This window comes from Aptenodytes patagonicus, chromosome Z (assembly GCF_965638725.1).
Source record: "Aptenodytes patagonicus chromosome Z, bAptPat1.pri.cur, whole genome shotgun sequence".
Lineage (NCBI taxonomy): Eukaryota > Metazoa > Chordata > Aves > Sphenisciformes > Spheniscidae > Aptenodytes > Aptenodytes patagonicus.
Genome location: NC_134982.1, coordinates 88002267 through 88025300, shown reverse-complemented (window position 1 = coordinate 88025300; position 23034 = coordinate 88002267). Strand labels below are relative to the sequence as shown.

Here is a 23034-nt window from a genome sequence, read left to right as displayed (position 1 = left end):
TCTTTCTCAACACTCACTGTTCAATCACCAGATAAAGCGATGGCAGCATCTGGCATGTCTACACTGCAGAACTGAGAATTCATGCAGTGGGAGGCCATGGGTGTTATCAAGACTGCAGCTTGCGCACTCCGTCCCGAAGCTTTATGTCCTTGCTAAAGCTTTCTGAAAGGCCTGGGCACCAGAAACTTCGTGGAAGATAAACTGTATTATCTTATCTCTGATACAGCCTTGATAAATTACGCAGAACAGCACATTTTTAATGCTGTCCCGCTTTCTCCCACACACATGAGAGTCGGTGCGGTTCGTACCATTCCTGCCCATGTTTTAGACATGTGTTCCCAGAGCACACACGCACGAGGTTCTCCTGTGAAAAGTGTATGAATCTGACCCAGTATGTAATGACAAGAAAATGAGTCTAATTTAAAAGCCTGCTTTCTGCTTAGTTTGGGGAGGATTGGTGCTTCTGAACACTTATTATCGTGTGCATCGTAAGACCGTGATGTCTAAGGGAGACATCGCATCCCTACTCTGCACTGCCATCAGATCGTCTGTATCTGTCATTCCCGGACAGAGGTTTGTGTAAACTCAACCTAAAGTCTTCACGTGGTGCAGACTTCACTGCTTCCCGTATGCTTCGCCATCCTTAGCATTGGAAAGATTTTCCGTGTGTCTAACTGAATGTTCTGTCCTGCAATTAAGCCCATTACTGCTCATCCTCTCCACCACAGAAGTGGAGTACACTTTATTCCTCTCTTTTTTGCAACTCCACATAGTAACCACAGTTTCTATTAGTTTCAAAAAAAAGTGTTGGAGGAATTTGAAAATGTCCCTGCAACTTTTGCATTTTGAAGCAGAGGGAGCGACAGCAGCAGATTCTGACTTTTCGAGCATGAGTTTACAGTTCATTTTTTCATTAATTCAGTGCTAATGTCAGGCTTTGAAATGGATCCTAAAATCTTTATTAGAAATTTGCCAAATTTTTTTTTTTTTAAGTTGTGATAGTAACATTTGAACTTTCACTTTTGCAGGCATCAATAAATTTACAAAGAAGCTTCGAAGTCCGTATGCAATTGATAACAATGAGCTACTTGACTTTCTATCCAGAGTTCCTTCAGATGTGCAAGTGGTGTGTATATTTTTTATAAGTGTCTGTATGGTAGTTAATTTGATATGTGGCATCATGACTTTCTGGGTTTTTTTAAACAAATTTTAAAGCAGTTATTTTGCTTCAACTTTATATTCTTTGGCACAAGGAAATTGCAAACTCAAGCTGGGGATAGTCCATGAACCTTAAGTAGGCTGCTAGACTGTTTGCAGCGAGGAATTAGCTACTACCTCGGTTGTGCCTTTGAGGATGCTTAGGAGCAATCAGTAAAAAGACAAGTATTTGGGGGATGGTAGCAGGTGCTAGAGTTTGTATTAAACAGCCTGAGGCACCATGTGAATCTGACTGGGATAAGGCACTGTGTAGGAAACGCTGGAGCTGAGGCCGTCAGGACATGCAGAGAGGGAATAGGAAGGTCGAATGATGCAAAGAGCTGCACGGACACGGCGTCAGCGGCGGGCGGCTTTGCCCAGTGCCTTGTGACAGCACCCAGAGCACTTCAGCCTTTCTTTTCCTGGGGTGAAAGTTTTTGCTGTGGCCACAGTTCAACTGTGCTCATAAACTCCTTTAAAAATAAGCTGGTTATGAATTACAAGCTTTTGTAATGCGGTACACAATCTCTTGAGAAGGTGCAAGCATTAAGATAACGTCAGGCATATAAATCACCTGCAGTATCACAAAGATTATATACTTTCCGTATTTCTAGGTAACGGTTTCAGTTCAGAGCTGGTATAAATGGGAGAGATGGGCGCACGTCTGGGTCTGATCCCCTCTGTGGTAGGCCTGTGAAAATAAGCAAGCTTTTAAGAAACATTGCAAAGAATATTCATCCAAGTCATTAAAGAGTATACTGTTTATTCTCTGTTAGAGCTCACGGAGAAAACAAAAAAAGTAGCCGCCTTAAAGTTTACGTCAGAACGCTGTTTTACTTCCTGGCAGGATTCTCCTAATGCTGTTTTTCCTTCTTAATCTAGATCTGTCATTCTGTTGTTGTTGAATCACAGCTGCAGATCCCACGTAGTTTGCAGGAGGATAGTTTTCTTTTTCTTTCTTTTTTTGCCCTGGGAAAAAAACAGAATTCTTTCTTTTTCTAGCAAGCGCCACCTGACCGGTTTCTTTCTGAACGTTGTGTTTAAACAGGTGCAATACCATGAACTGAAACAAGATCCCAGTCACAGCCCGAGCAAGAGGAAGAAAAACAATCCTGGCTAGCCAACTTCATGTGTTGAGGAGACTAGCATCTGCTGGGGGAAGATAAAAGAAAAAGCCTACAGCCTAAGCAGCGTTTCCTTTCTCTAAGCTTTTTATTTATTTTGCCTTTTTATCTAATGGGGAGATTTTGTAAATACTGTAAAAAGGCATTTCTCATTGAAGATACATTTCACACTGTAAAGACACATTTGACGAAGGTTTCAAGTAGAGTTTTTGCTGTTTGAAAGCCTTGTTAGAAACAGCATAACACGTTAAAGGAATCAATCTAAAATGGTAAATATGCACCGCTACTTGATGGTCACAGGTACCTGAAATACTCAAATCATGCTGACTAAATCTACAAAAGGTGCAAATTTGAATCTGACTCAAAAATTCAGTCAGATTTTATTTGTGAGCATTAATATTTTTATCCAGTAAGTCACCATTACGATTTTCTATGTTTTATACATTTCAAGAGAAATACAATGTAGTGGAGCCTACTGCACTTAAGTTTTAGCAGATTTTTTTGAACTCCAGACCCTGATGTTAACTCCTGGTGCAATGTTTTCCTGTGCAGTAGGGCTGCTTATAAGATAATGAGAAACACCAAGTGCAAATCTCTTTCTGGAGCTCCCAAAAGAAGTTCCTGCCGTTTTTATCATTCCATTATAAGACCTAAAAATCTCTGTCTCTCTCAAAATACTGCCAGGTTTGTAACTGATGATTGCCTATCTGATTTTTCTATATGTACCAGTAATCTTCATTTGTACTACATAGTTTAGTGAATGAAGTTCATAGTTCTGCTGCAATGGAAATACTATCAAACTAACTCCATATTGCTTTGGGTGTCATGCTATGAACACCTTTTGTGCACATAACTATTTTAATATGGAAATCTTGCAGAAAATGTTTTTGCTTTCAAATCATAAGATCATATTAATACGCTTTATGATATAACACATTACCTGTTACCAATGTGAAATATAGTGTAGAGGAAAAAATGCAGTTGTGGTAAAACTGATACACCAGTTTTATTTCCTTAGCTAATAATGTAGTCAGTTCTTCTGATACGATTGTGCCCTACTGCATGGAAACTGCATTATTTTATAAATTACATTGAACATAAGATGAGAGACGTTTACATTTCAAATGTCTTAGTGGCCACTGCATAATGAGTACTTGGGGATATATTCTGATAGCTGCATGTAGAATTCCACGCTCAGCTCCCCGCGTAGTGAGCAGAGACTTCATTCCTAAGGGACTACCTGTGCACAGCCCTTAGTCGTAGCTCCCAGTGACATTAAAGGGGATTTTTGCCCAGGGGAGAACGGCAGGACTGCATCCTCGAGAGGAGCTGTTCCTGTGGTCCTCTCTGGGTTACCTCTCATTGGTTGCAATTGCTGATAAAGTTATATTGCACTACTCTAACAATACTTTTTGAAAAGACTATTTAGAAATACTTTGCAAGCAAATGTATATATATTTGTCTAAAGAATTATGTGTTAGCTGCATTGCTCATGAAAGATCATTCTGGATTTGTTTATTTTACAGATACGTTGATAGCCGGTTTCTGATGTGACAGTTATTTTGATCTTTCTGTTTGTATGTTTGAAAGAATGCCAATCAAATGACTGTTCTGCAGAAAGTCTTGGACCTAAATATGCTCTTGTTACATCATGACTTTAAAAGAATTTATTTGCGAAGCTTGTGTAACCACCTTTTCACTGTATGCTGCCCGAAGAGCGACATACTATTGATTAAGTCAGAATCACTGATGAGCCTATTTTGTTTAAAAAAAGCCAAACTTTTGACTTGACAATGTGCAAATGTTTGTTGCCAGTTGTCAGTTTTGCAGAGTTCTTTGATACGCTGCAAGCCTTGTACCTTATTAATGTTGCCCATTGGTCTGCGTGCGATTTCCCGTTGTGTTTTTTTCTGTACTCAATTTCAAATGTCTACTTTGGTGGTAATGTCTGAGTTAGTTATACACATTTACTGCATTAAACACAGTTTTAAGCATCTCTCTACTAGGTATTAGGAAGCCTCTTTCTTTGAAGTCCTACGCTATCGTTTTCCCATGAGTGGTGTGAAGGGCAAGAGAATGCAAACATCATATTTCTGTGTGCAGGATTTCAGTATTTTAAGCCCCAAAATATATAAGTGGAGGGGGCAGGGGAGAAGGACATCTGTTTGTTGAAAATTGGTGAACTACTTTTAATGCCTCAATCACTCAAAATTGGTCTCACTGAAAATATAACACACAGAGGCAAGGCTAAGAATGCATGTTGATTAAATATGATTCTCCTGCCACAACAGGACATTTTAAAATCACATTTTAAAATAGTTTGTCAGTGAACGCATTTTCAGTATTTGCAGTTTGTCTACTCTGCTTTGTGTGGGAGGCCTCTGTAGAGAATCAGTCCTGCCTTATGCCGTAAATATTTCAACATATCTTCCATTTCCAGATGGGTTCTGAAGTCAATTTCTAACCTGTTAGATTTGCCGGGTATTATTCCTAACCAACTTGTCCATTCATAAGCAATCACAAAAGAATAATGCATCTCATAATCATGAAACTCTTTCTGCTCTCAGAAAATAAAATTCAACAACTGTATTTGAGTCCAGTGAAAATTAGTAACTTAATTGGGGTCCACACTTACAGTAGGTGTCAGAGCACTCAGGATCCATAGACGCTAATTGTCTGAGAGGTTCTAGTTACATTTCTGCTGATAACTCACAGAACTTACCCTATTTTTACAATTATTTCTCTTTGTAGTAAGGAACAACTAAGTGTTTTTCATATTAGCAATGAGCTTGAATTTGAAGAGCTACTGTACTGTAACAGCATTTTAAATCCAAGTGGAATAAAACCCAAGGTTTTTCTATTGCAATTAAAACAACAGTGGAATAATCAGAAAGTCATTAAGCAGGCTGCATACAGCATATCTGCTAGTGTGGGCCCTAAGAGCATAGGCTTTTTTATCAGCAAGAGGAAGAGCTGCTGAACCTGCCAGCAAATGTACTAGGTGATGCTGAAGTATTTCATTCTGGGATAGCCCCAGAGCACAAAGCAAAGGAGAGAAAGGAAAAATTATTTCTCTTACCAGTGCTAGATCACATACCTGCCACACAAAATGTAATAACAGCTTTGCAGCTCTCTGCCCAGCAGCTGGGGATCCCTACCTCGCGGGAGAGGGGCAGCTTCTACCCATGCCCCCTTTCCTTGCTCGGCTGCAGGAGTCTTGCTGACAGCCAAACACAAACTTCTTTCCATTTCTGAGCCCGCTTCTCTTTTGAGGGCAAACTTTTTTCTCCCAACTGGGCTAATTTCCAGATTGCTGTGCAGCTGCTTCTATTAAAGACAGCTCATCTCCCCACCCACACCCCCAAAATTTGCTATTGCAAATTTTCAATAAATACCTTCTCCTCCAGAATTTTTCTGAAATCTTGCAAAGGTGAAAAACCAAAACTTTTTCCATCAAACACAGTTGCAATTATAGCTGTTTTTCAGTGTGGAACACCAGATTTCTATTGCTTTCTGCCTCATTAAGGTATAGCATAAAAGGAGCGTATCTTCAGGCTCCCAAAGGGGAAATTCAGCTACTCCCAGATAAAGTGCAATCTTTAGACATCAACCTAGAAAAATGTGAAACCTTGAACAAAGCATACTGTTCTCTCTCACTCACAGAACTCAGTGAAATGCAACTGGTTGAAAGGGTCATGCAATTGGTGAATCAGTTCAGGGCGAAGCAGAAGGAATGAGGATGGGGAGCAGCTTGGAGAAGCACATTTAGACCCAGAGAGAGACATTCACAAGGGCTCACCTCGAGGCGGTGCTCTCCCTCTGCACTTGGTAGAGAAAGAAAAGATCCTTCCTACCAGAAGACCAGTGCAGCTGTCCTAAACCACCTTTAGCTCTATTTCTCCACATTGGAAATGTGGCGAGCTGCTTCAGTTGGCTAGACTTGGCCTTTGTTGTGAATACGACATCCCTTCCCTTAAAAGCAGCTTCTCGCTCAGGAAAAGGGAAAAAAAAAAAGTTATGTAGCGCAGCTGCTGCCAGCCATGGAAGGTGTGAGCAGGTACAGGTCAGGTCATCAGATCAGGAGGTTGGATACTTCTTGCTGCAAGAGGCATTAGAAGTTTTCTCCTCTTTCGTGTCATAGTAATCAATCAAGAAAGAGAAGGCATGTTTCTCATAAACTAATGATTTTAGGTCTTAATTAAAAAAAATCCATACGCTGTCATTGTGCAAAAAATGAAATAAATCTTAACTATCTGTTGCACAGGACATTGTACTTCTGGAAAATTTCTTTTTTCTCTGTAAGAATTTAATACTCAAAGAAAGTCAGATTTAGCCATATTTCAAACAGGACAAATTCCCCGTCAATGAATCTTGAGTGTCCAACTTAAATTTCTGGAAGTTTGAAATTTAGTTCTTTTACCAAAGGGGCAAACAATAGTATAACTACTTTTTTCTCCTCATCAGCCTTAGTAATAAATGAAATTTAAATGTCAAAAAATTTTTATGGTTCAGGTTGCACAATATAGAAGCCTGAAACCCAGTCATGATTCATATGGTAATACATATTTTCCCCTTTTAATATAATCAAAAGAAACTTAGAACTGCTTTTCTTGCTCAGCTTTTACTTAAGGTCTTTAATCAGCAGGTGATTAAAGGAAAGGCTAAAATGTTGATCATTGATATATATTTTGATTAAAGAGTGCTAATCAATATTTTCTGGAAATATTTAATAAGTCAATACTGCCTGACCTGCTTTACCACTGCCATGAAGACACATTCCTAAAAGTTTACTTTTTGCGTAATTGCACATGATCTTTTTCAGGCATGTCACCAAAAAAACCAAAGCATTTTAGATCCACAACTGATGAAGAAAGATCCCCAGTCAAAAGTAGTAAAGAAAGACCAAACATATTGGAAAAAACCATGGTCAAATGTATAGGGAGTGTTAAGCACTGGGCAGCTGCACGGGAAGAGGACGAGAGCTGCAACTTGGGAGCTTCCCATCTTTACTTGGTGCATGCCATGGCAACTGCCGCAGGTGCCAGAACTTTGAAAAGAAAATGAAAATGCCAAACAAATATCTTGTCGTATCACCTCATTGCTAGATATTACTGGAAGAAAGGAGGAAAGTGGTCTAACTGACTTGTAGCGTTGGTAGTTTAACACAGCTGGAACGCTTTCCGGCAGAAGCTCCTCAGTTGACACCGACCCATTTTAATCTGCACCGCAGCTCCCACAGGCTGCTCTGGGCCTCCACCAGCATCTCACCTAAAGGTAACAGAAACAGGGATTGGCTTTTTGCTGAACCAGGTGCTGGGAAACCTCTTTTCCAGTGGTGTTTTTGTCACATTATAGGATTGGCCTTGCTAATTCATTGTGCAGCGCACTGACCATTTCTCTCACTCGCAAAAGTTCACACCTCAGAAGCCAGCCTGCTCGGTGCACACCTATCCTTGAGTTAAGACATAAAGGAAGATTTTTCGCTGCCTCCTGAACAAATATGGTAACAAAAGGGAAAAATATTTTCCTTCCCCACAGGGTTGCTAGCCCTGGGACACATAACAAGCTCGACAAGCAGTCGTACTCGTATCGGGAGGAGCTGTGGCTCACGGGCATGAGATAATGGCTTGATCAGAAGAAATGGGCCTGGAGACTAAAATCATAGAATCATAAAATCAGAGAATAGTTTGGGTTGGAAGGGACCTTTAAAGATCATCTAGTCCAACCCCCCCTGCCGTGGGCAGGGACATCTTCCACTAGATCAGGTTGCTCAGAGCCCCGTCCAGCCTGACCTGGAATGTTTCCAGGGATGGGGCATCCACCACCTCTCTGGGCAACCCCTGCCAGTGCTTCACCACCCTCGTAGTAAAGAATGTCTTCCTTATGTCTAGTCTAAATCTACCCCCCCTTTTAGTTTAAAGCCATTCCCCCTTGTCCTGTTGCTACAGGCCCTGCTAAAAAGTCTGTCCCCATCTTTTTTATAAGCCCCCTTTAAGTACTGACAGGCTGCAATAAGGTCTCCCCGAAGCCTTCTCTTCTCCAGGCTGAACAACCCCAACTCTCTCAGCCTTTCTTCACAGGAGAGGTGTTCCATCCCCCTCATCATTTTCGTGACCCTCCTCTGGACCCGCTCCAACAGGTCCGTGTCTTTCTTATGCTGAGGGCTGCAGAGCTGGACGCAGCACTGCAGGGGGGGTCTCAGCAGAGCAGAGCAGAGGGGCAGAATCCCCTCCCTCGACCTGCTGGCCACGCTGCTTTGGATGCAGCCCAGGAGACGATTGGCCTTCTGGGCTGCGAGCGCACATTGCTGGCTCATGTCCAGCTTTTCATCCACCAGTACCCCCAAGTCCTTCTCGGCAGGGCTGCTCTCCATCCCTTCATCCCCCAGCCTGGACTGATAGCGGGGGTTGCCCTGACTCAGGTGCAGGACCTTGCACTTGGCCTTGTTAAACCTCATGAGGTTCACACAGGCCCACTTCTCCAGCTTGTCCAGGTCCCTCTGGATGGCATCCCGTCCCTCTGGCGTGTTGACCGCACCACTCAGCTTGGTGTCATCTGCAAACTTGCTGAGGGTGCACTCGGTCCCACTGTCTGTGTCATTGATGAAGATACTAAACAGTACCATTGATTTTTGCAGTTTGGCCTCCTTCTCTACAGGGTAATGTGGAGGCTGCACTTTGTCCAAAAACTCTACAGAACAAACAGTGGCATTTTAAAAAGAAATTAGTTTTTGAAGTAGTAGTTGACAGTTACACTTGATGCTGAAGCTGTCAAATGCCCGGAAGTTTGAAGCCAGGGTCTCTGTTTACCTTTTGATTTAAGTTGCGATAAAGCAAAGGGAGAGGTGCAGAAAGGATCCGGAGTCATGCCATGAGTTTGCAGCCGCCTGTCAGTGGTAGGAAATTGGTCTCACGTACTATTGGGGGTACAGGGAATTGTGCGCTTGACGTGTGCTCTCCCGGAGCAGCAGATGCTCTGCACGGCTGACAGTTACCGGGATGAGCCGATCAGGGTTGTAGCAGAGGCGGCATGAGCTGCACTGTTACCTTTCTCTAAGAGCTTTATAGAGCACCTGCCCTGCTGCCCCGTCTCACACAGGTGCATTAGTTCATTGGTTTTGTGAGCGCTGATTTAAATGACCAATTTACAAAAGGAAAATGGCAACGGTGGAAGGGAAGGAGGAATTCTCAGCCTTAAATGTGAGTTTCTTGTGTTTTCTCCATCTCAGCCTGAATGTTAAACCCTCTTTCTGCTTTCAGTACACAGTTGAGGAAATGTGACATACACCACTGCAGCTATTTGAGAAGTTCTGAGCTTTTAGAAACATCAGTTCCTATACTGATACTGCAGTTCATTTGCATACACCCCTATAGAGTGCGCATCCAGCACTGATGCTGAACAGTAGCTGTTCCCCTTACATCACACATCCATGCAACAAGGAAAGGCCGTGCGTCTCAAATTCTCTCACTAAGATTCAATGATGAGAAATGTGCAAATTCTGATGTTATTTCCAAATAATGTGTTTTAAAAGTAATTTCTCAGTCCCTACATTCAATGGTGAAATGCAGTTGACAGCTTGTCTCTTAATTTCAGCCCTGTTCAGCCCACTACCAGAGACAGATGTTTAGCCATGGAATGAAGAACTACAGGCATCAAGCATGTGTAGAGTCTGCTATTAAATGAGGAAATAAATTTTCAGTCCTAACCCAGAATCAGTCTACTTAAGCCAGAGGACACAGATAAACTTAAAAGGTGGAGAAGTAGTATTGTAAGGCCTGTGGTGTGGTCCCACACAACATCCTTGTTGCTAAATTGGAGAGATATGGGTTTGATGGATGGACTGTGTGATGGATAAGGAATTGGCTGGATGGCCACATCCAAAGAGTTGCAGTCACTGGCTCAATGTCCAAATGGAGATCAGTAAGAAGTGGTGTCCTTCAGGGGTCTGTCCTGGGACCAGTACTATTTAATATCTTCATCAATGACATAGTGGGATTGAGTGTACTCTCAGCAAGTTTGCAGATGACACCAAGCTGAGTGGTGCAGTTGATTTACTAGAGGGACAGGATGCCATCCAGAGGGACCTTGACAGGTTTGAGAAGTGGGCCCATGTGAAACTCATTAAGTTCAACAGGGCCAAGTGCAAGGTCCTGCACCTGAGTCAGGGCAAGCCCCAGTATCAATACAGGCTGGGGGATGAAGGGATGGAGAGCAGCCCTGCCCAGAAGGACTTGGGGGTACTGGTGGGTGAAAAGCTGGACATGAGCCAGCAATGGGCGCTCGCAGCCCAGAAGGCCAATCGTCTCCTGGGCTGCATCCAAAGCAGCGTGGCCAGCAGGTCGAGGGAGGGGATTCTGCCCCTCTGCTCTGCTCTGCTGAGACCCCCCCTGCAGTGCTGCGTCCAGCTCTGCAGCCCTCAGCACAGGAAAGACACGGACCTGTTGGAGCGGGTCCAGAGGAGGGTCACGAAAATGATGAGGGGGATGGAACACCTCTCCTGTGAAGAAAGGCTGAGAGAGTTGGGGTTGTTCAGCCTGGAGAAGAGAAGGCTTCGGGGAGACCTTATTGCAGCCTGTCAGTACTTGAAGGGGGCTCATAAAAAAGATGGGAGCAAACTTTTTAGCAGGGCCTGTAGCAACAGGACAAGGGGGAATGGCTTTAAACTAAAAGGGGGGTAGATTTAGACTAGACATAAGGAAGACATTCTTTACTACGAGGGTGGTGAAGCACTGGCAGAGGTTGCCCAGAGAGGTGGTGGATGCCCCATCCCTGGAAACATTCCAGGGCAGGCTGGACGGGGCTCTGAGCAACCTGATCTAGTGGAAGATGTCCCTGCCCACGGCAGGGGGGGTTGGACTAGATGACCTTTAGAGGTCCCTTCCAACCCAAATCATTCTGTGATTCTATGCTCTTGTCACAGCTGGCAGGGGCAGCCTGTTTCCTGGTTGGTACTTAACATAAAAACATTAATAACTTGGATTTAGCAGGTAGATGCACAGCAAGTGGCATTGGAAGACTTTTGTAGAAAGCATACCAGGTCTTCAAAAACAAGTCTCTTTCGACTGATGGAAGAAGGAGAAGGCTTAAAAACTTGCAAGGTTTAGGTTCAGAGCACATCTGAAAGCATCCTACCACCCAACCCCACAGCTGAAATACTAACAAGGGGTCAGGCAGAAGAGCAGGTGACATCAAAGCTTCCATACTTTCCACTCATCAAAGGAAACATGATGGGAAATGCAATCTTACATAGTAGCTCTTCTAAAATGAAGACCATGTTTCCATATGGCCTGATAAAAAACCTTCAGTTTCTCATAAACTGTAAGTTTTTTGGGGGTCGTCTTCCCACATCAGAAAAAAGTCTGACTCGGCAAACTTCCCTCTCAGCTGCTGCCTCCTGCCTCTGTTAGCAAAGGCCCTGAACGCTCTGCAGATTTGACCTCTACCTGCAGCACGCAGAGGTCAGCTTCAGCAAGGTTGCCAGAGGGCAGGTACAGACCGTCAGAGCTGTGATGGTGACAACCACAGGTCAGATAACGTGACGCTGACCCGGCGTGCAGCACCTTAACTTCAGTGTAGTGGGCATGGCACTGGCCCAAGATGGAAGAGAGACCTCAAGTTTTTGCTTTCTCTTTAGTCTGAGTGGACTCAAACCCATGCTGCGTATTTCCTAAGAGGATGATGTGGCAGACACGAGGCTATTCAGATGGGGGGAGAGGGGTCCTAATTAATTAGTGTCGATCCTCTTGCAGCTGCAGCTCAGTGCAGAAGAGGATCCAGGGCTGGCTGTACAAGAGACAGCGGAGGCAGGAGGCGGCCTGCAGCCTCGAGGGTGATGCTTCCAGTGGGTAACAGAAAAACTTGGAAATAAAACTGGTAAATATTTATGCAGTTTTCATGTAGATATTGCAGAAACAAGAGTGTGCATGTGCTCCCCTGCAGGAGAAAAGAAAACAAGTATCTCCTCCCCTTGAGGAGATGCTCTAGCCTGTAGAGGTTTCTGGGGGAGGGTACAGTTTTGAAAGATAAGCATAATCCTCTTTCTGCTTTGTAGGGACCTCTCTCCCCCTGTGTTGCTACACAGAAGCCTAGAGGGGACCTGAAAGTTTTTCCTTGGATCTGGCACTTGCTAGCAACTCGATGTGTTATTCATTTGTTATTTACAGGCCTTTACTTCAGGATGCTGCACAGGGTAAGAAAAACAAATTTTTTTCTTCAATTTATAAAAAGGAAACATTTGAAATGGCAGTCTGCTTGCCTATTTGTAGTCTGTCAGGCGAAGCAGGAGTTTTCCTTTTTTCCCCTTGGGCAGCCCGAGACAGCCCCCTCCAGCAGCACAACAGTTTTACTGATGGCTAGCACTCACTGTAGGCAAACGAGGTAATACCATATCAAAGCTTCATGTCTTAAACCTGGTGCTGCTGGGGCACAACATGCATTTGAAAGGATTTTTCTGGATTTGTTGAAAAAACAAAACAAAAGCAAAAAAAACCCCAACCTGAACCTTAATTTAATAATGGTGGTGAAGTCCCTATAAATAGAGGTATGCTAGAGCCTTTGATAACTGTACCTACCGTTTAATCTTATCGTTTCCCTCCCTGCTTTTTTGTGTGGAGTTTGCAAAGGCCCATCAGGGAACAAGTAATTCTTCATGTTCTATGAACACTCCTGAAATCAGAAGGGGTTGATAGCGAAGATACGTTATCATCAGTCCACATGGTATCCATATGAAGTTCAATCTTCAGTAGTTCAAGAGCCATTATAGATAGCACGTCCCCCGCGCAGAGAGGGTGTGCTTTGAACAGCTGAAAGTGGTGACTGGTTGACCACCTCAAACTGCCAGATCATGTTTGTTCTCAGAGTAAAATTTCAGCAGGCATGCACATACATATTGGGGTAGATAGCATAACATCATTAAAGAAAATCGGAGTTGGAGCATAACTGAGAAGTAGAAAATGTCAAATTTTAAGACTAAATGGGTAAGTAAGGCAAATAACAAACCACCAAGCTGAATCATTGACACTGCAGTTTTATGATTTTTTAATATAGATGTCGCTAAATTAGTTTAATTTTTTTTATTTAGCTTTGCCTTCCCCGAATTTTCAGAAGCACCGCTGGTTACAGATGAGCTGGTATAGAGATGTATCTTAGCAAAACATTCACTACTCTTAAATACAAGAGCAATGTGATTTAGGTGCGCTGGGAGTTAAACAAGAATGAGACCTTCTTTACATGACTCTCCTGAAAAACTATGACATTAGCAAATGTATACAAGCTCATTTAGGTAAGACAAGAATTAGATTAATTAGACTTCAGCTGTGTGCAGTGAGAAGCCACAATAGGTAAACTTCCCTGTGTCAGCACTCTTAACAATTTGTATAAGCTGACTCTTCACGCTTCCACTGTTTTATTTTCACTTCTCCTACATTCAAGATTAATGACAATTTTCCAGCATCAATAAGATAGCTCTCCTGAAAGATTAATGAAACTTGCATTGAAAGAACCCTGAAGCTGGATCTCAATTTCTTAACTGGACTTGAGTGTAGTATTTTTGCACCTTTCTTTCTTCTTTCTTTCTTTCCTTTCCCTCTCCAGCCAGCAGTCTCTTTGAATGTGGGTAGAAACAGTAATTCCCAATGTTGTTAAAAACCAACAAAATAGTCTATTTTTTCCAAATGTATATTATCATCAGCTTTAGGCAGACAGAAGCATTGTTTTTCAATATTTTTAATTATTTTTTGAGCAATTTAATCATGCTCTCCACACAGCTGGTTCACAGATGCCTGTGTAGATGTTACTGGAACTGTGCAGCTTTACTGTTTCATCTTTTCTGCACAGGGTTCCCCACCTGCCTGCAGGACAAAGTCTGCTAAATAGTCCTCAGCTCATCCTTTTTTAAAAGAAGGCATTTTGCGTTTACTCAGTTGCCTAAAATATGCTACTATAATAGTATCTACTGATATCCTGACTTAAAGCAACTTCTTAGACAAACCAGAATCTGTATTTTTTTTTTCACAGAGACTAAAAGTTTGGTTGATAAATTAGGTGCATTTTCACTATCTTTATCTGAATATGAGGGCAGAGATGAGTATTTTGCAAAGTGTAATTTTTAGAGCTGTTTTTCTGAAGAAGCATCTTTTCATATCCTGGTAAATACGATGATAAATTTATGAACTTGTAAGGATCTTTATATATTACAGTTTGATGATTGTAATTATTTAATGTGCATTTAACAGATTGAAAAAGGAGTTATCTGACAGATTTTAAACAGTATGCGTTGGGGAATAATCACTGAGCGTGAAATGTTTCTCATGGTGTTCCTCTGGGATTGCCACTCAGACTGGCGTGTTTCACCAAGAGAGTAAATACGCAGCCATTGGCATGTCGTTTGCACAGGGCACAGGAGGTGATGAAATGACCGCTCATACAGATTGGTCAGGTTCAGTCAATGAATTGTATCCCTCTTAAAAAAAAAAAAATGTGTCTTAATGCAGCCAGTGCAAGTTAAACGTAAGACCACACAATGAAGGCTGTACTTACCTGACAATAAACTGGAGGTGGGTTCCTCTGAATTTACCGGGCACTCTTGACGACATGGGAGCATGGCATGGTGCTGAGGCAAAAAGGCCCAGTGTGGTCCCTGAATGTATAGGCAAAGGGGCAGTCTGTCATAGAATCATAGAACCGTTTAGGTTGGAAAAGACCTTTAAGATCATCAAGTCCAACCGTTAACGGTGCCAAGTCCACCCCTAAACCATGTCCCTAAGCACCACATCTACACGTCTTTTAAACACCTCCAGGGATGGTGACTCCACCGCTTCCCTGGGCAGCCTGCTCCAATGCTTGACAGCCCTTTTGGTGAAGAAATTTTTCCCAATATCCCATCTAAACCTCCCCTGGCGCAACTTGAGGCCGTTTCCTCTCGTCCTATCGCTTGTTACTTGGGAGAAGAGACCGACACCCCCCTCGCCACAACCTCCTTGCAGGTGGTTGTAGAGAGCGATAAGATAACATGTCCTCATAAGACTTGTTCTCCAGACCCTTCACCAGCCTCGTTGCCCTTCTCTGGACACGCTCCAGCACCTCGACGTCCTTCTTGTAGTGGGGGGCCCAAAACTGAACACAGTATTCGAGGTGTGGCCTCACCAGGGCCGAGTACAGGGGGACGAGGCAGGGGTTTGATGCTAACCCTGCGCAGGGCATTTGTGACACTGCTCTTTTGCAATGCAGCAATTTAGCATCAGTCAGGATCGTAGATGGTGCAGGAAAGAGCTTCAGGACTACTTAAGAGTTAGATAGTTTAAAGGGAGCTCAGGCCCTGAGGTTTGAACCTCCTCTCTGTTATAACAAATTTTAAATGGTTATTGAAGCCACAGGAGTATTTAAATTTTATAAGCTAACCTTTACTCCTAAACAAAAATAAATCAACAGCAAAACTCCTGAGCCCAGACTCCTAGTATACTGGCAGTAGTGATTTATTTGCCAATGAGTGTGATCATTTTGAAATCAAGAAACACTCTGTAAAAAGTCTTACAAATATCACAGAGATTTTTGCACATGAACTGATGTGCTTCATATCTAGTAATGGGCAGGAGTGTGAAGCAAAGAATATGCGCCAGAGAAATATAACACTGAAATTTGGCTTAATGCAACTTTTTTGGCAACTTTTGAAGCTTGACCAACAACTTTGCGTGCCATTATAATGCCCAACTGCATATCCCAGTGTGATCTGCCTTCTATTTTGCCGCGACCAAGCATCGTGCTGCTGACCACTGTTACTCGCCTCTCTGGGCAGCATTTGGTACATGTGCAAAAGGGATATTCTCCAGCTCTATGCTGAAGGTGGGGAATATTGAAGAACCTTTTAAAGGCCTGGGAAAAGTAGGATTGAGGACGAAGAGGTACCTTCATGCTGGTGAAGCATGTCAGCGTGTGAAACGTGGGCAGAGAGAGAAAAAGGGGAGGGGGGGCTGGTTGGCTGATTTTGTTTGTTCTTTTAACTAAGCCAGGAAGTGGGAAATACCCTACATACCAAGAGGGATTTTAAAAAGCAGACAGTTTAATCACCTAATAGATCTCACTTTATTGCAATCATGATTTAACAGGAAAGTTTTGCTCTTCTGAAAGAGAACAGGTACTCTACTAAATTGGATGAAGCACATAATGTCATGTTAAAAACAACTGAGATATACTTAAGATTTTTTAAGGATATGGAGTTTGCAAACGAGTATATATAAAACTCAGTATGTATAAAAGTGAACTCTGTTAAGAGCAGAACTGGGAAATAACAGGAAAATTTTCAGTGTATGATCCTTAAACTGAGAGAACATTAGAGAGAACAAAATTGTGTCACCATATAATTAAAGACTGATGATGCACACAGACAATATTTAAGTTGGGGCTACATGTGGAATATTAATTCAGACATTTGCTAACTTGTGAATGTTTCATTTTGCAGTGTTAATAATGTTCATTTAGCATATGTTATCTACTTTTCTTTACAGTATCTTGGAGAGATGTACTTGAAATCAGTTTGAATAGGTAAGTAGGACTTATAAATGATTGATGAGCTTTTTTCCTGTCTAAATGACATAATAGCAAATAATTGTGGGAATATCTTGGATATATAAGCAGAATCACTCTCTTTATCAGAGCAAAATAATGCTTTTCCTGCTTTCATTTCAGTCACTAAGATATTATATTAGGAATAGATATGAATATTCTGAAGCATTTGCTTTTCCAGATCCACCAGAATTCTTTTTCTGTGGTTCTCTGAGTCCCAATTATTTTAAATTCCCAATTACCTATCAAATTCATGACTAAAGAAAACGTTAATATTGCCAACTTAAATGCATATTTTGCATTCTTTAGAAAGTAAGTATGTAGCATTTCTTTCATCACGTCCTGCAACAGGGAATAGTGACGTTTATTAGTCCATCATCTCATACACGCAAAGGTTTTTTTGGTGTCGCTTTCTTGCTACAGAAAGATCAAAAGTGCACAAACAAAAACAAAGCCAGTATGTGCTGACCCTTTATTCTATTAGAGCAGGCTGTTCTGCATGCATGTATAAAAATAATAATCAGTCATTAATAAATACTGAACATTTGTAATGAAGGTCTGGTTCCAAGACCAACTCAGTCTGAGCATCTTCAGCGGATTAATTGCTATGAGATCATATATCTCAGCTGCAGAAAGGCTAAATGGAAGTTTTAATGTGCTGCAAGCCAGCTGCATCAATGTGACTTACTCCCTCTAGTCAAGCAACATCAATTTCAGAAGCAGTTATTATCCACACCCTTTCTTTTAGGGTTCTTTTTTTAATATTATAAATTGCTATTACAGAAGAATTGGAATTGGAAACGTTGCTAATTAGTACCTTCCTTTTGAAGGCTAAGATTTTAAATTACTCCTGATATAGATCAGATACTGAATCCGTTAGAAAAAAATCAGGTATCCTCATTCTAAAGCAGCACTTCATTCTCTTCCCCTGGAAGGGGAAGGGATAAGCTTCCCTTAGAAGTGTCTCTCTTCCCAGCCCCTAGTCTGACATGAATTTGGCACTGGATCTCTACAAAGATGCAAGGCAGGAAGAGTAGTTGTTGCTGTATAAATGTGCAATGAGCTCTCCAAAACACGTAACTCTGCCGCATCCCCAACCCCATGCAGCTGCCTCACGAGCCTCAATACTTTTAAAGAACAGCATAGGATTTTCTCTTTTTCTTAATTAATTAAAAGGACCATCTGATAGACTTTGTAGCACACAATCCTAAATTAGGTTAGAGGATTAGTTTAGAGGATTTATCATGTGTAGTTTGCATGTATTCACAGAACGGAGAATGGAGAACAAAATTCTCATATTAAATGGGGTGTAATTTTTAAGGAGATCCATACTTAGTGTCAGAATCTGATGCCCAGTACATACTTAAACTGTCTTGTCTAATCCTTTGTAAATTCCCCTGCCAACATAACTAGATTTGTGCCACTGCTTCCACCGGCATCTTTAGCTGAGGGAATCCCAGGAGTGTTACCAGATATTTTATACACTGCCAGTGTAATGGATTTATCAAACCACTGCAAACCAACACAAGCCGGAGCAGAGCCAAGGACATCATAAGTTAGGCTGAGGGCGGATTTGGCCCTTCGCAGCATCACTCTCCTGCGAAACAGCAAGACGACCTGATCGTTTTAAAGCTCTAGTCAGTGGTACCCACTGGAGTTTTGCAAATCACCCAAGTATCGGGGCCAGTCTCCTCAAGTCAGTCACTGCACAAACGAATGTGACCATGAGCGCCGCAGTGCTAACGAGGGAGAAGATTTCCACACGGCTTTGTGTGACTGTTTCTAGCAAACTAACAAAGCCATGGGAAATGCCAGTACACTGATTCTGTAAACATAGATATACTACCTTCTGTTTTGAATTGTACAAGATGTAATTAATTTACACAACGTAATTTTAATTTTTACAAGACAAGGATAAATAAGACACAAATGGATAGAAGGAATTTGCTTTTCCATATGTTTTTGTTTAATATCAGTTTTATTAAAGGATATTAAAATATGTAGGCACAAGACTTTCTCAAGGAGAAACTCCTTGTTGTAGTGTTTCAACTCGGTTTAACTTTAAAGTCACTACCTCTGGAAACCAAAGTGAACTATAGCATGAGATGGGTAACAAAGATTTCCAGGACAGAAAATAGAAAGTTTAACTTAGTGCGAATGATACAGCACCCTCCTGAGGTGGTCACACGCATCCAGATCCGTCAGACAACTAGAAGGCATTGGTATTGGAAAAATTTTGCCTAAAAAGTGCACTGAATCAATGCATCTGACTTCCAGGTTGTGGTAGAGGAAAGTCTTAACAACTTGGCAGATACTAACATGTAAGGCTCATGTAGGGCTGTAAAATTTGTACTTCTTTAGTTGCCGGAAAAAACGTTAGCCCAGTACCAAGGGTTAACAGTCAAGATTCAATCAATGTGACTTGTTTGGAAGCTAACTGTTAAAAAGATTTAAGTAAAGAGCTGATATGCCTCTACCATAGTTTCCAGAGTTGCTAATAAAGCCTTCATCTGTTCTCCAGGGAAAAAAAACATGTTTGCAGATATTTCTTGAAGAAACTGTGGTAGGTTTTGAAAAGTTTCTAGCTCTCTAAAATATGTATCTACTAACCAATCTGCAGAAAATGTATTTTTCATCTTACAGTTATCACGATCCATTGCTTGAAGTACATTTGAACAAGCTACCTCTCTGAGAGTTAAAGTAAAGGGTGAAGACAGATTATAAACTGAACAAAAATTCAGCAGCATCTTATTAAATAAAATCAACCACAGTTCTCTCTGCTGACTGCAAAAATCTTGTTCTGTGCGTTCACAGAAGCTTTCAATGTTCTCTTCTGGATGAACAACATTCAAAAGTTCTTGCTTCACTGGTACGGACTCAACATAATCCAGTGGCAATTTTCCATTGGAGTCCCTCTGCTGTAGAAGGACTGGTCCTGCAGGGAAAATATAAACATTAATAGTAACAGCACATTCGACTTGGCAGCTGAACAAGATTTTGGTTTGGTTTTTGCCAGGAGCTAGGAGTCTGTTTAAATTCCTTTTCGTACTAAGTTATGTTGATGTAACTGATGAGTTACACATTTGCAATACAATCTAGAACATGTGGAGAGACCCTTTTTAACAGTTTCTTTATGGTACTTTCTTCATTTTCTTCCTGGTTTTGCTAGGTTAAAAGCCAAGGGTTATCGTATAGAAATAGAAAGAAATGCAAATGTTGCTTATCCTAAAATTTCAAGTAACAATACATAAGAGTATGTAAAAATGTAATGTTATTACTGTTGTAAAATTCCATTAAGTATTTTATAGACCAGGTTATTTGCTGACACTGACTCCAAATTAATAGCATGTTACTATGGATGTAACCATAGTAAAGGTGTGGTCAACCTTTTCCTAGGCTAGGCAGCAAGGTAAACTATTGAGGTAGGAATCCTAGTCTCCCCTAACAACTGAGTTTCAAAATTTGGTCTTAACAGATTTCTGAAATGCAAAAATTAATTTCTCTAATAAATAGATTTAAAGTAAGTAATTGGGACATGTTTTACTTGTTCCGATTATACTACAATCTTTTGGTATTTCCTGTTTATTAGTACAATGGAGCTATTAATATTTAAATAGTTTACAGATGTCTTGATAAGTTTATGAAAGGTTGTATCAGTAAGAAAAAAATGAAGGCAGTTAACACACTGCAGGTGGTGTTTTTCAAAGATGAAAGCATCAGGAATCTTCTTACGTAAATTTGGGCTACTATACTAAAGTAATGATGCAATTTTAACTTGAATACATTTTCAGAAATGTATTTTAATTACAAAAGGTAATTCACCGCATTACATATCCATACTAGAGGTTTTAACTTTGCTGTGATTAAAGCTGTATTGCTTTACTCCACCACTGATTATGCAATATAATTAAATTTTGTCTGAAGGTTTTTTAGAGAAAGAAAGTGAAAAAAGTTTTTGCAGAGATGTGTTATAAATTATTGAGCTGAGTAAATCCACACACTGAATGGGTAACATGCTTTCTACCATAGCCTTGTCAGCTATTTGACAGGCCAAAACCCAGAGTATGACAAAGGCAAAGATAAGGGTACACGCAGCCTTATAGTTGCCAGAAAACCTTGATGAATGCAAGTGCAAGTAGAGCTCTTCCCCTAGGACAACAGGATCATCCACTACCTATTCTTCACAATAGCCTAGGAAAAATGCACATCTGTCAGTGCAGTGCCATTTCCAATTGAGGAGCTGGGCTTACTATAATATTGGCTATTGCATCACTTAGACCGATTGAACAGAGCCCAGGTATTGGCTTGGCATGTCAGATACATGGTTCAGTAGATATATAACACCTGGGAGCCACAGAACTGAAGCTCAGCAAACACAGAGGTAGAACTGCAGGGGAATGTATTGATTATAAGCTGGTGCTTGCACAACAGACTCAGAAATAGCCTTTAGGGGGCAGGAGAAGACTGTAAATACAGAGGGTCTTATGCCAAGAATTAAATAAAATTTTGTTTCTCTACGTTAATTAAGTAATAGGCCATCTAAATACAGTGCATTCTTCTGCCTCATGGCTATAAGCAGAATTATTTTTATTGAAAAAATTTGGACTCAGCATATAATGCACAGAAATTAAACTGACACAGTAGGTCAATGGTAAGGATATCGCAAATACTCATTTTAGTAAATGAATTAAAAAAGGAAGAGTTGATACCCAAGACCATTCTTTGCAGTTGTTTTTTAAAAAAACACGCTAAGTTAATTATATTGATACAGTATATTTCAAGACAAGACACAAGTTCCCTGTCACTGAACAAAAAATACTGTTCAAAACATTTATCATCTGTCTGCCTAAGGGGCAATGTATCTTTTTTTAGAAACTAAGGCATCCCTCCCACTATTATCCCTAAACAGCAGTTATCACAATTACAATATAGATTCCTTTCTTAAACTAATTACCAAGCTAATTGTGTTCTTCAAAGACCATCACATTAATTTTCATAAATGCTGAACAAATTTATGTTGAAATACATGATTATATAGAGATTTACTGATCTATTTTTGCATCGTGGTAAAAATAGATCAAAACAAAAGAAAATCCTTAGCTTTGCCTGGTGACTAGGTAATCTTTATCTTCATTAATGAGTTTGGAGAATATAGTTACAATGCATATGGTGTAAAATGCAGAATAAAAACATTACCATATTGGAAAAAAATGTGAAAATCCTGGTTAATTTCATATTCAGCTGATCAAGATAAGTGTGAAAACAGTATTATTTTTATTGTGACCAAAACAGCTTGGCTTAAAAATGTTTTAAAATAAATATTTCATAATAACATTGTATTTTAAGCAACTATTAAGAAAAACACCACGAACTTCATATGGACTCGGAACAGTGGATAATTTCCCTAAACCAGTTTAGCATAAATGCACTCACCCCCATGCTGAAGTAGCAGCTTGCCAATTTCTACATGTCCATTTGACAGTGCATCATGCAAAGGAGTCACCCCGTCCACTTGACTGAGCAGGTCTACCTCTGGACAACGTTGCAAAATTTCACGGACACACACTGTGCTGCCATGGTTACAGGCTTCATGTAAAGGCGTCCAGCCAGCATAGTCTGAATTATAAATCAAGGGAAGTTTTAAAACAGCAGAAGTAGTACTAAAATGTTAATAATGTAATTCATTAGACAGCAAAACACTTTACTTTTTAGTATTCATCATGGCTACAATGGCAGCTTGTGATTTCAAAACAGGAAATTCTATTGAAAAACATCTGAAAAAATTAAATAGCATTTTTAAAAATCAATAGAAAATGTGATGTTAAAACACACTTTAGCTATAAATTAACCTTTCCTCAATTTTTGCCATGAAGTCCTCATTTTGTGTTGTTTAAAATAATAAAGACAGTTTTAATAGTATAAATACAAACTTTATTACCAAACAGATATTAATACAGTTCTTTATCTGGCTTAATTTCTTAGCTCTGTAGAGAAAATGAATAACTTACCTTTAGCATTAATGTCTGTTCCAGGGAAAGAGAGAAGCTGAATCAATCTCTCCACTTTGTTACTTATGCAAGCTTTATGCAGGGCTGTCTCTCCTACCATAAAAAATTAATAGATTACACTAGACTAGGCAAGATAGCAACTAAAG

At 40.7% G+C, this 23034-nt stretch overlaps 2 protein-coding genes across 7 annotated transcripts in view; one reads left to right on the top strand and one right to left on the bottom strand.

Moving 5' to 3' along the window:
* Nucleotides 1-4323, top strand: part of MCTP1 (multiple C2 and transmembrane domain containing 1) — a 297668-nt gene extending 293345 nt beyond the window's left edge. For all 4 annotated transcript variants that reach the window (XM_076362433.1, XM_076362434.1, XM_076362432.1 and 1 more), the window contains 2 exons: nucleotides 1029-1126; nucleotides 2246-4323. In XM_076362433.1, the coding sequence (XP_076218548.1) occupies nucleotides 1029-1126; nucleotides 2246-2317 (170 nt within the window). In that variant the 3' untranslated portion in view covers nucleotides 2318-4323. The remainder of the gene's footprint in view (nucleotides 1-1028; nucleotides 1127-2245) is intronic.
* A 14508-nt stretch (nucleotides 4324-18831) lies between these two features.
* The window catches only part of SLF1 (SMC5/6 complex localization factor 1), a 39529-nt gene continuing 35326 nt past the window's right edge, over nucleotides 18832-23034 (bottom strand). For all 3 annotated transcript variants that reach the window (XM_076361843.1, XM_076361842.1, XM_076361844.1), the window contains exons 16-18: nucleotides 22889-22981; nucleotides 22314-22496; nucleotides 18832-19815 (exon numbers count right to left, since the gene is read on the bottom strand). In XM_076361843.1, coding sequence (XP_076217958.1) covers nucleotides 19331-19815; nucleotides 22314-22496; nucleotides 22889-22981 — 761 coding nt within the window. In that variant the 3' untranslated portion in view covers nucleotides 18832-19330. The remainder of the gene's footprint in view (nucleotides 19816-22313; nucleotides 22497-22888; nucleotides 22982-23034) is intronic.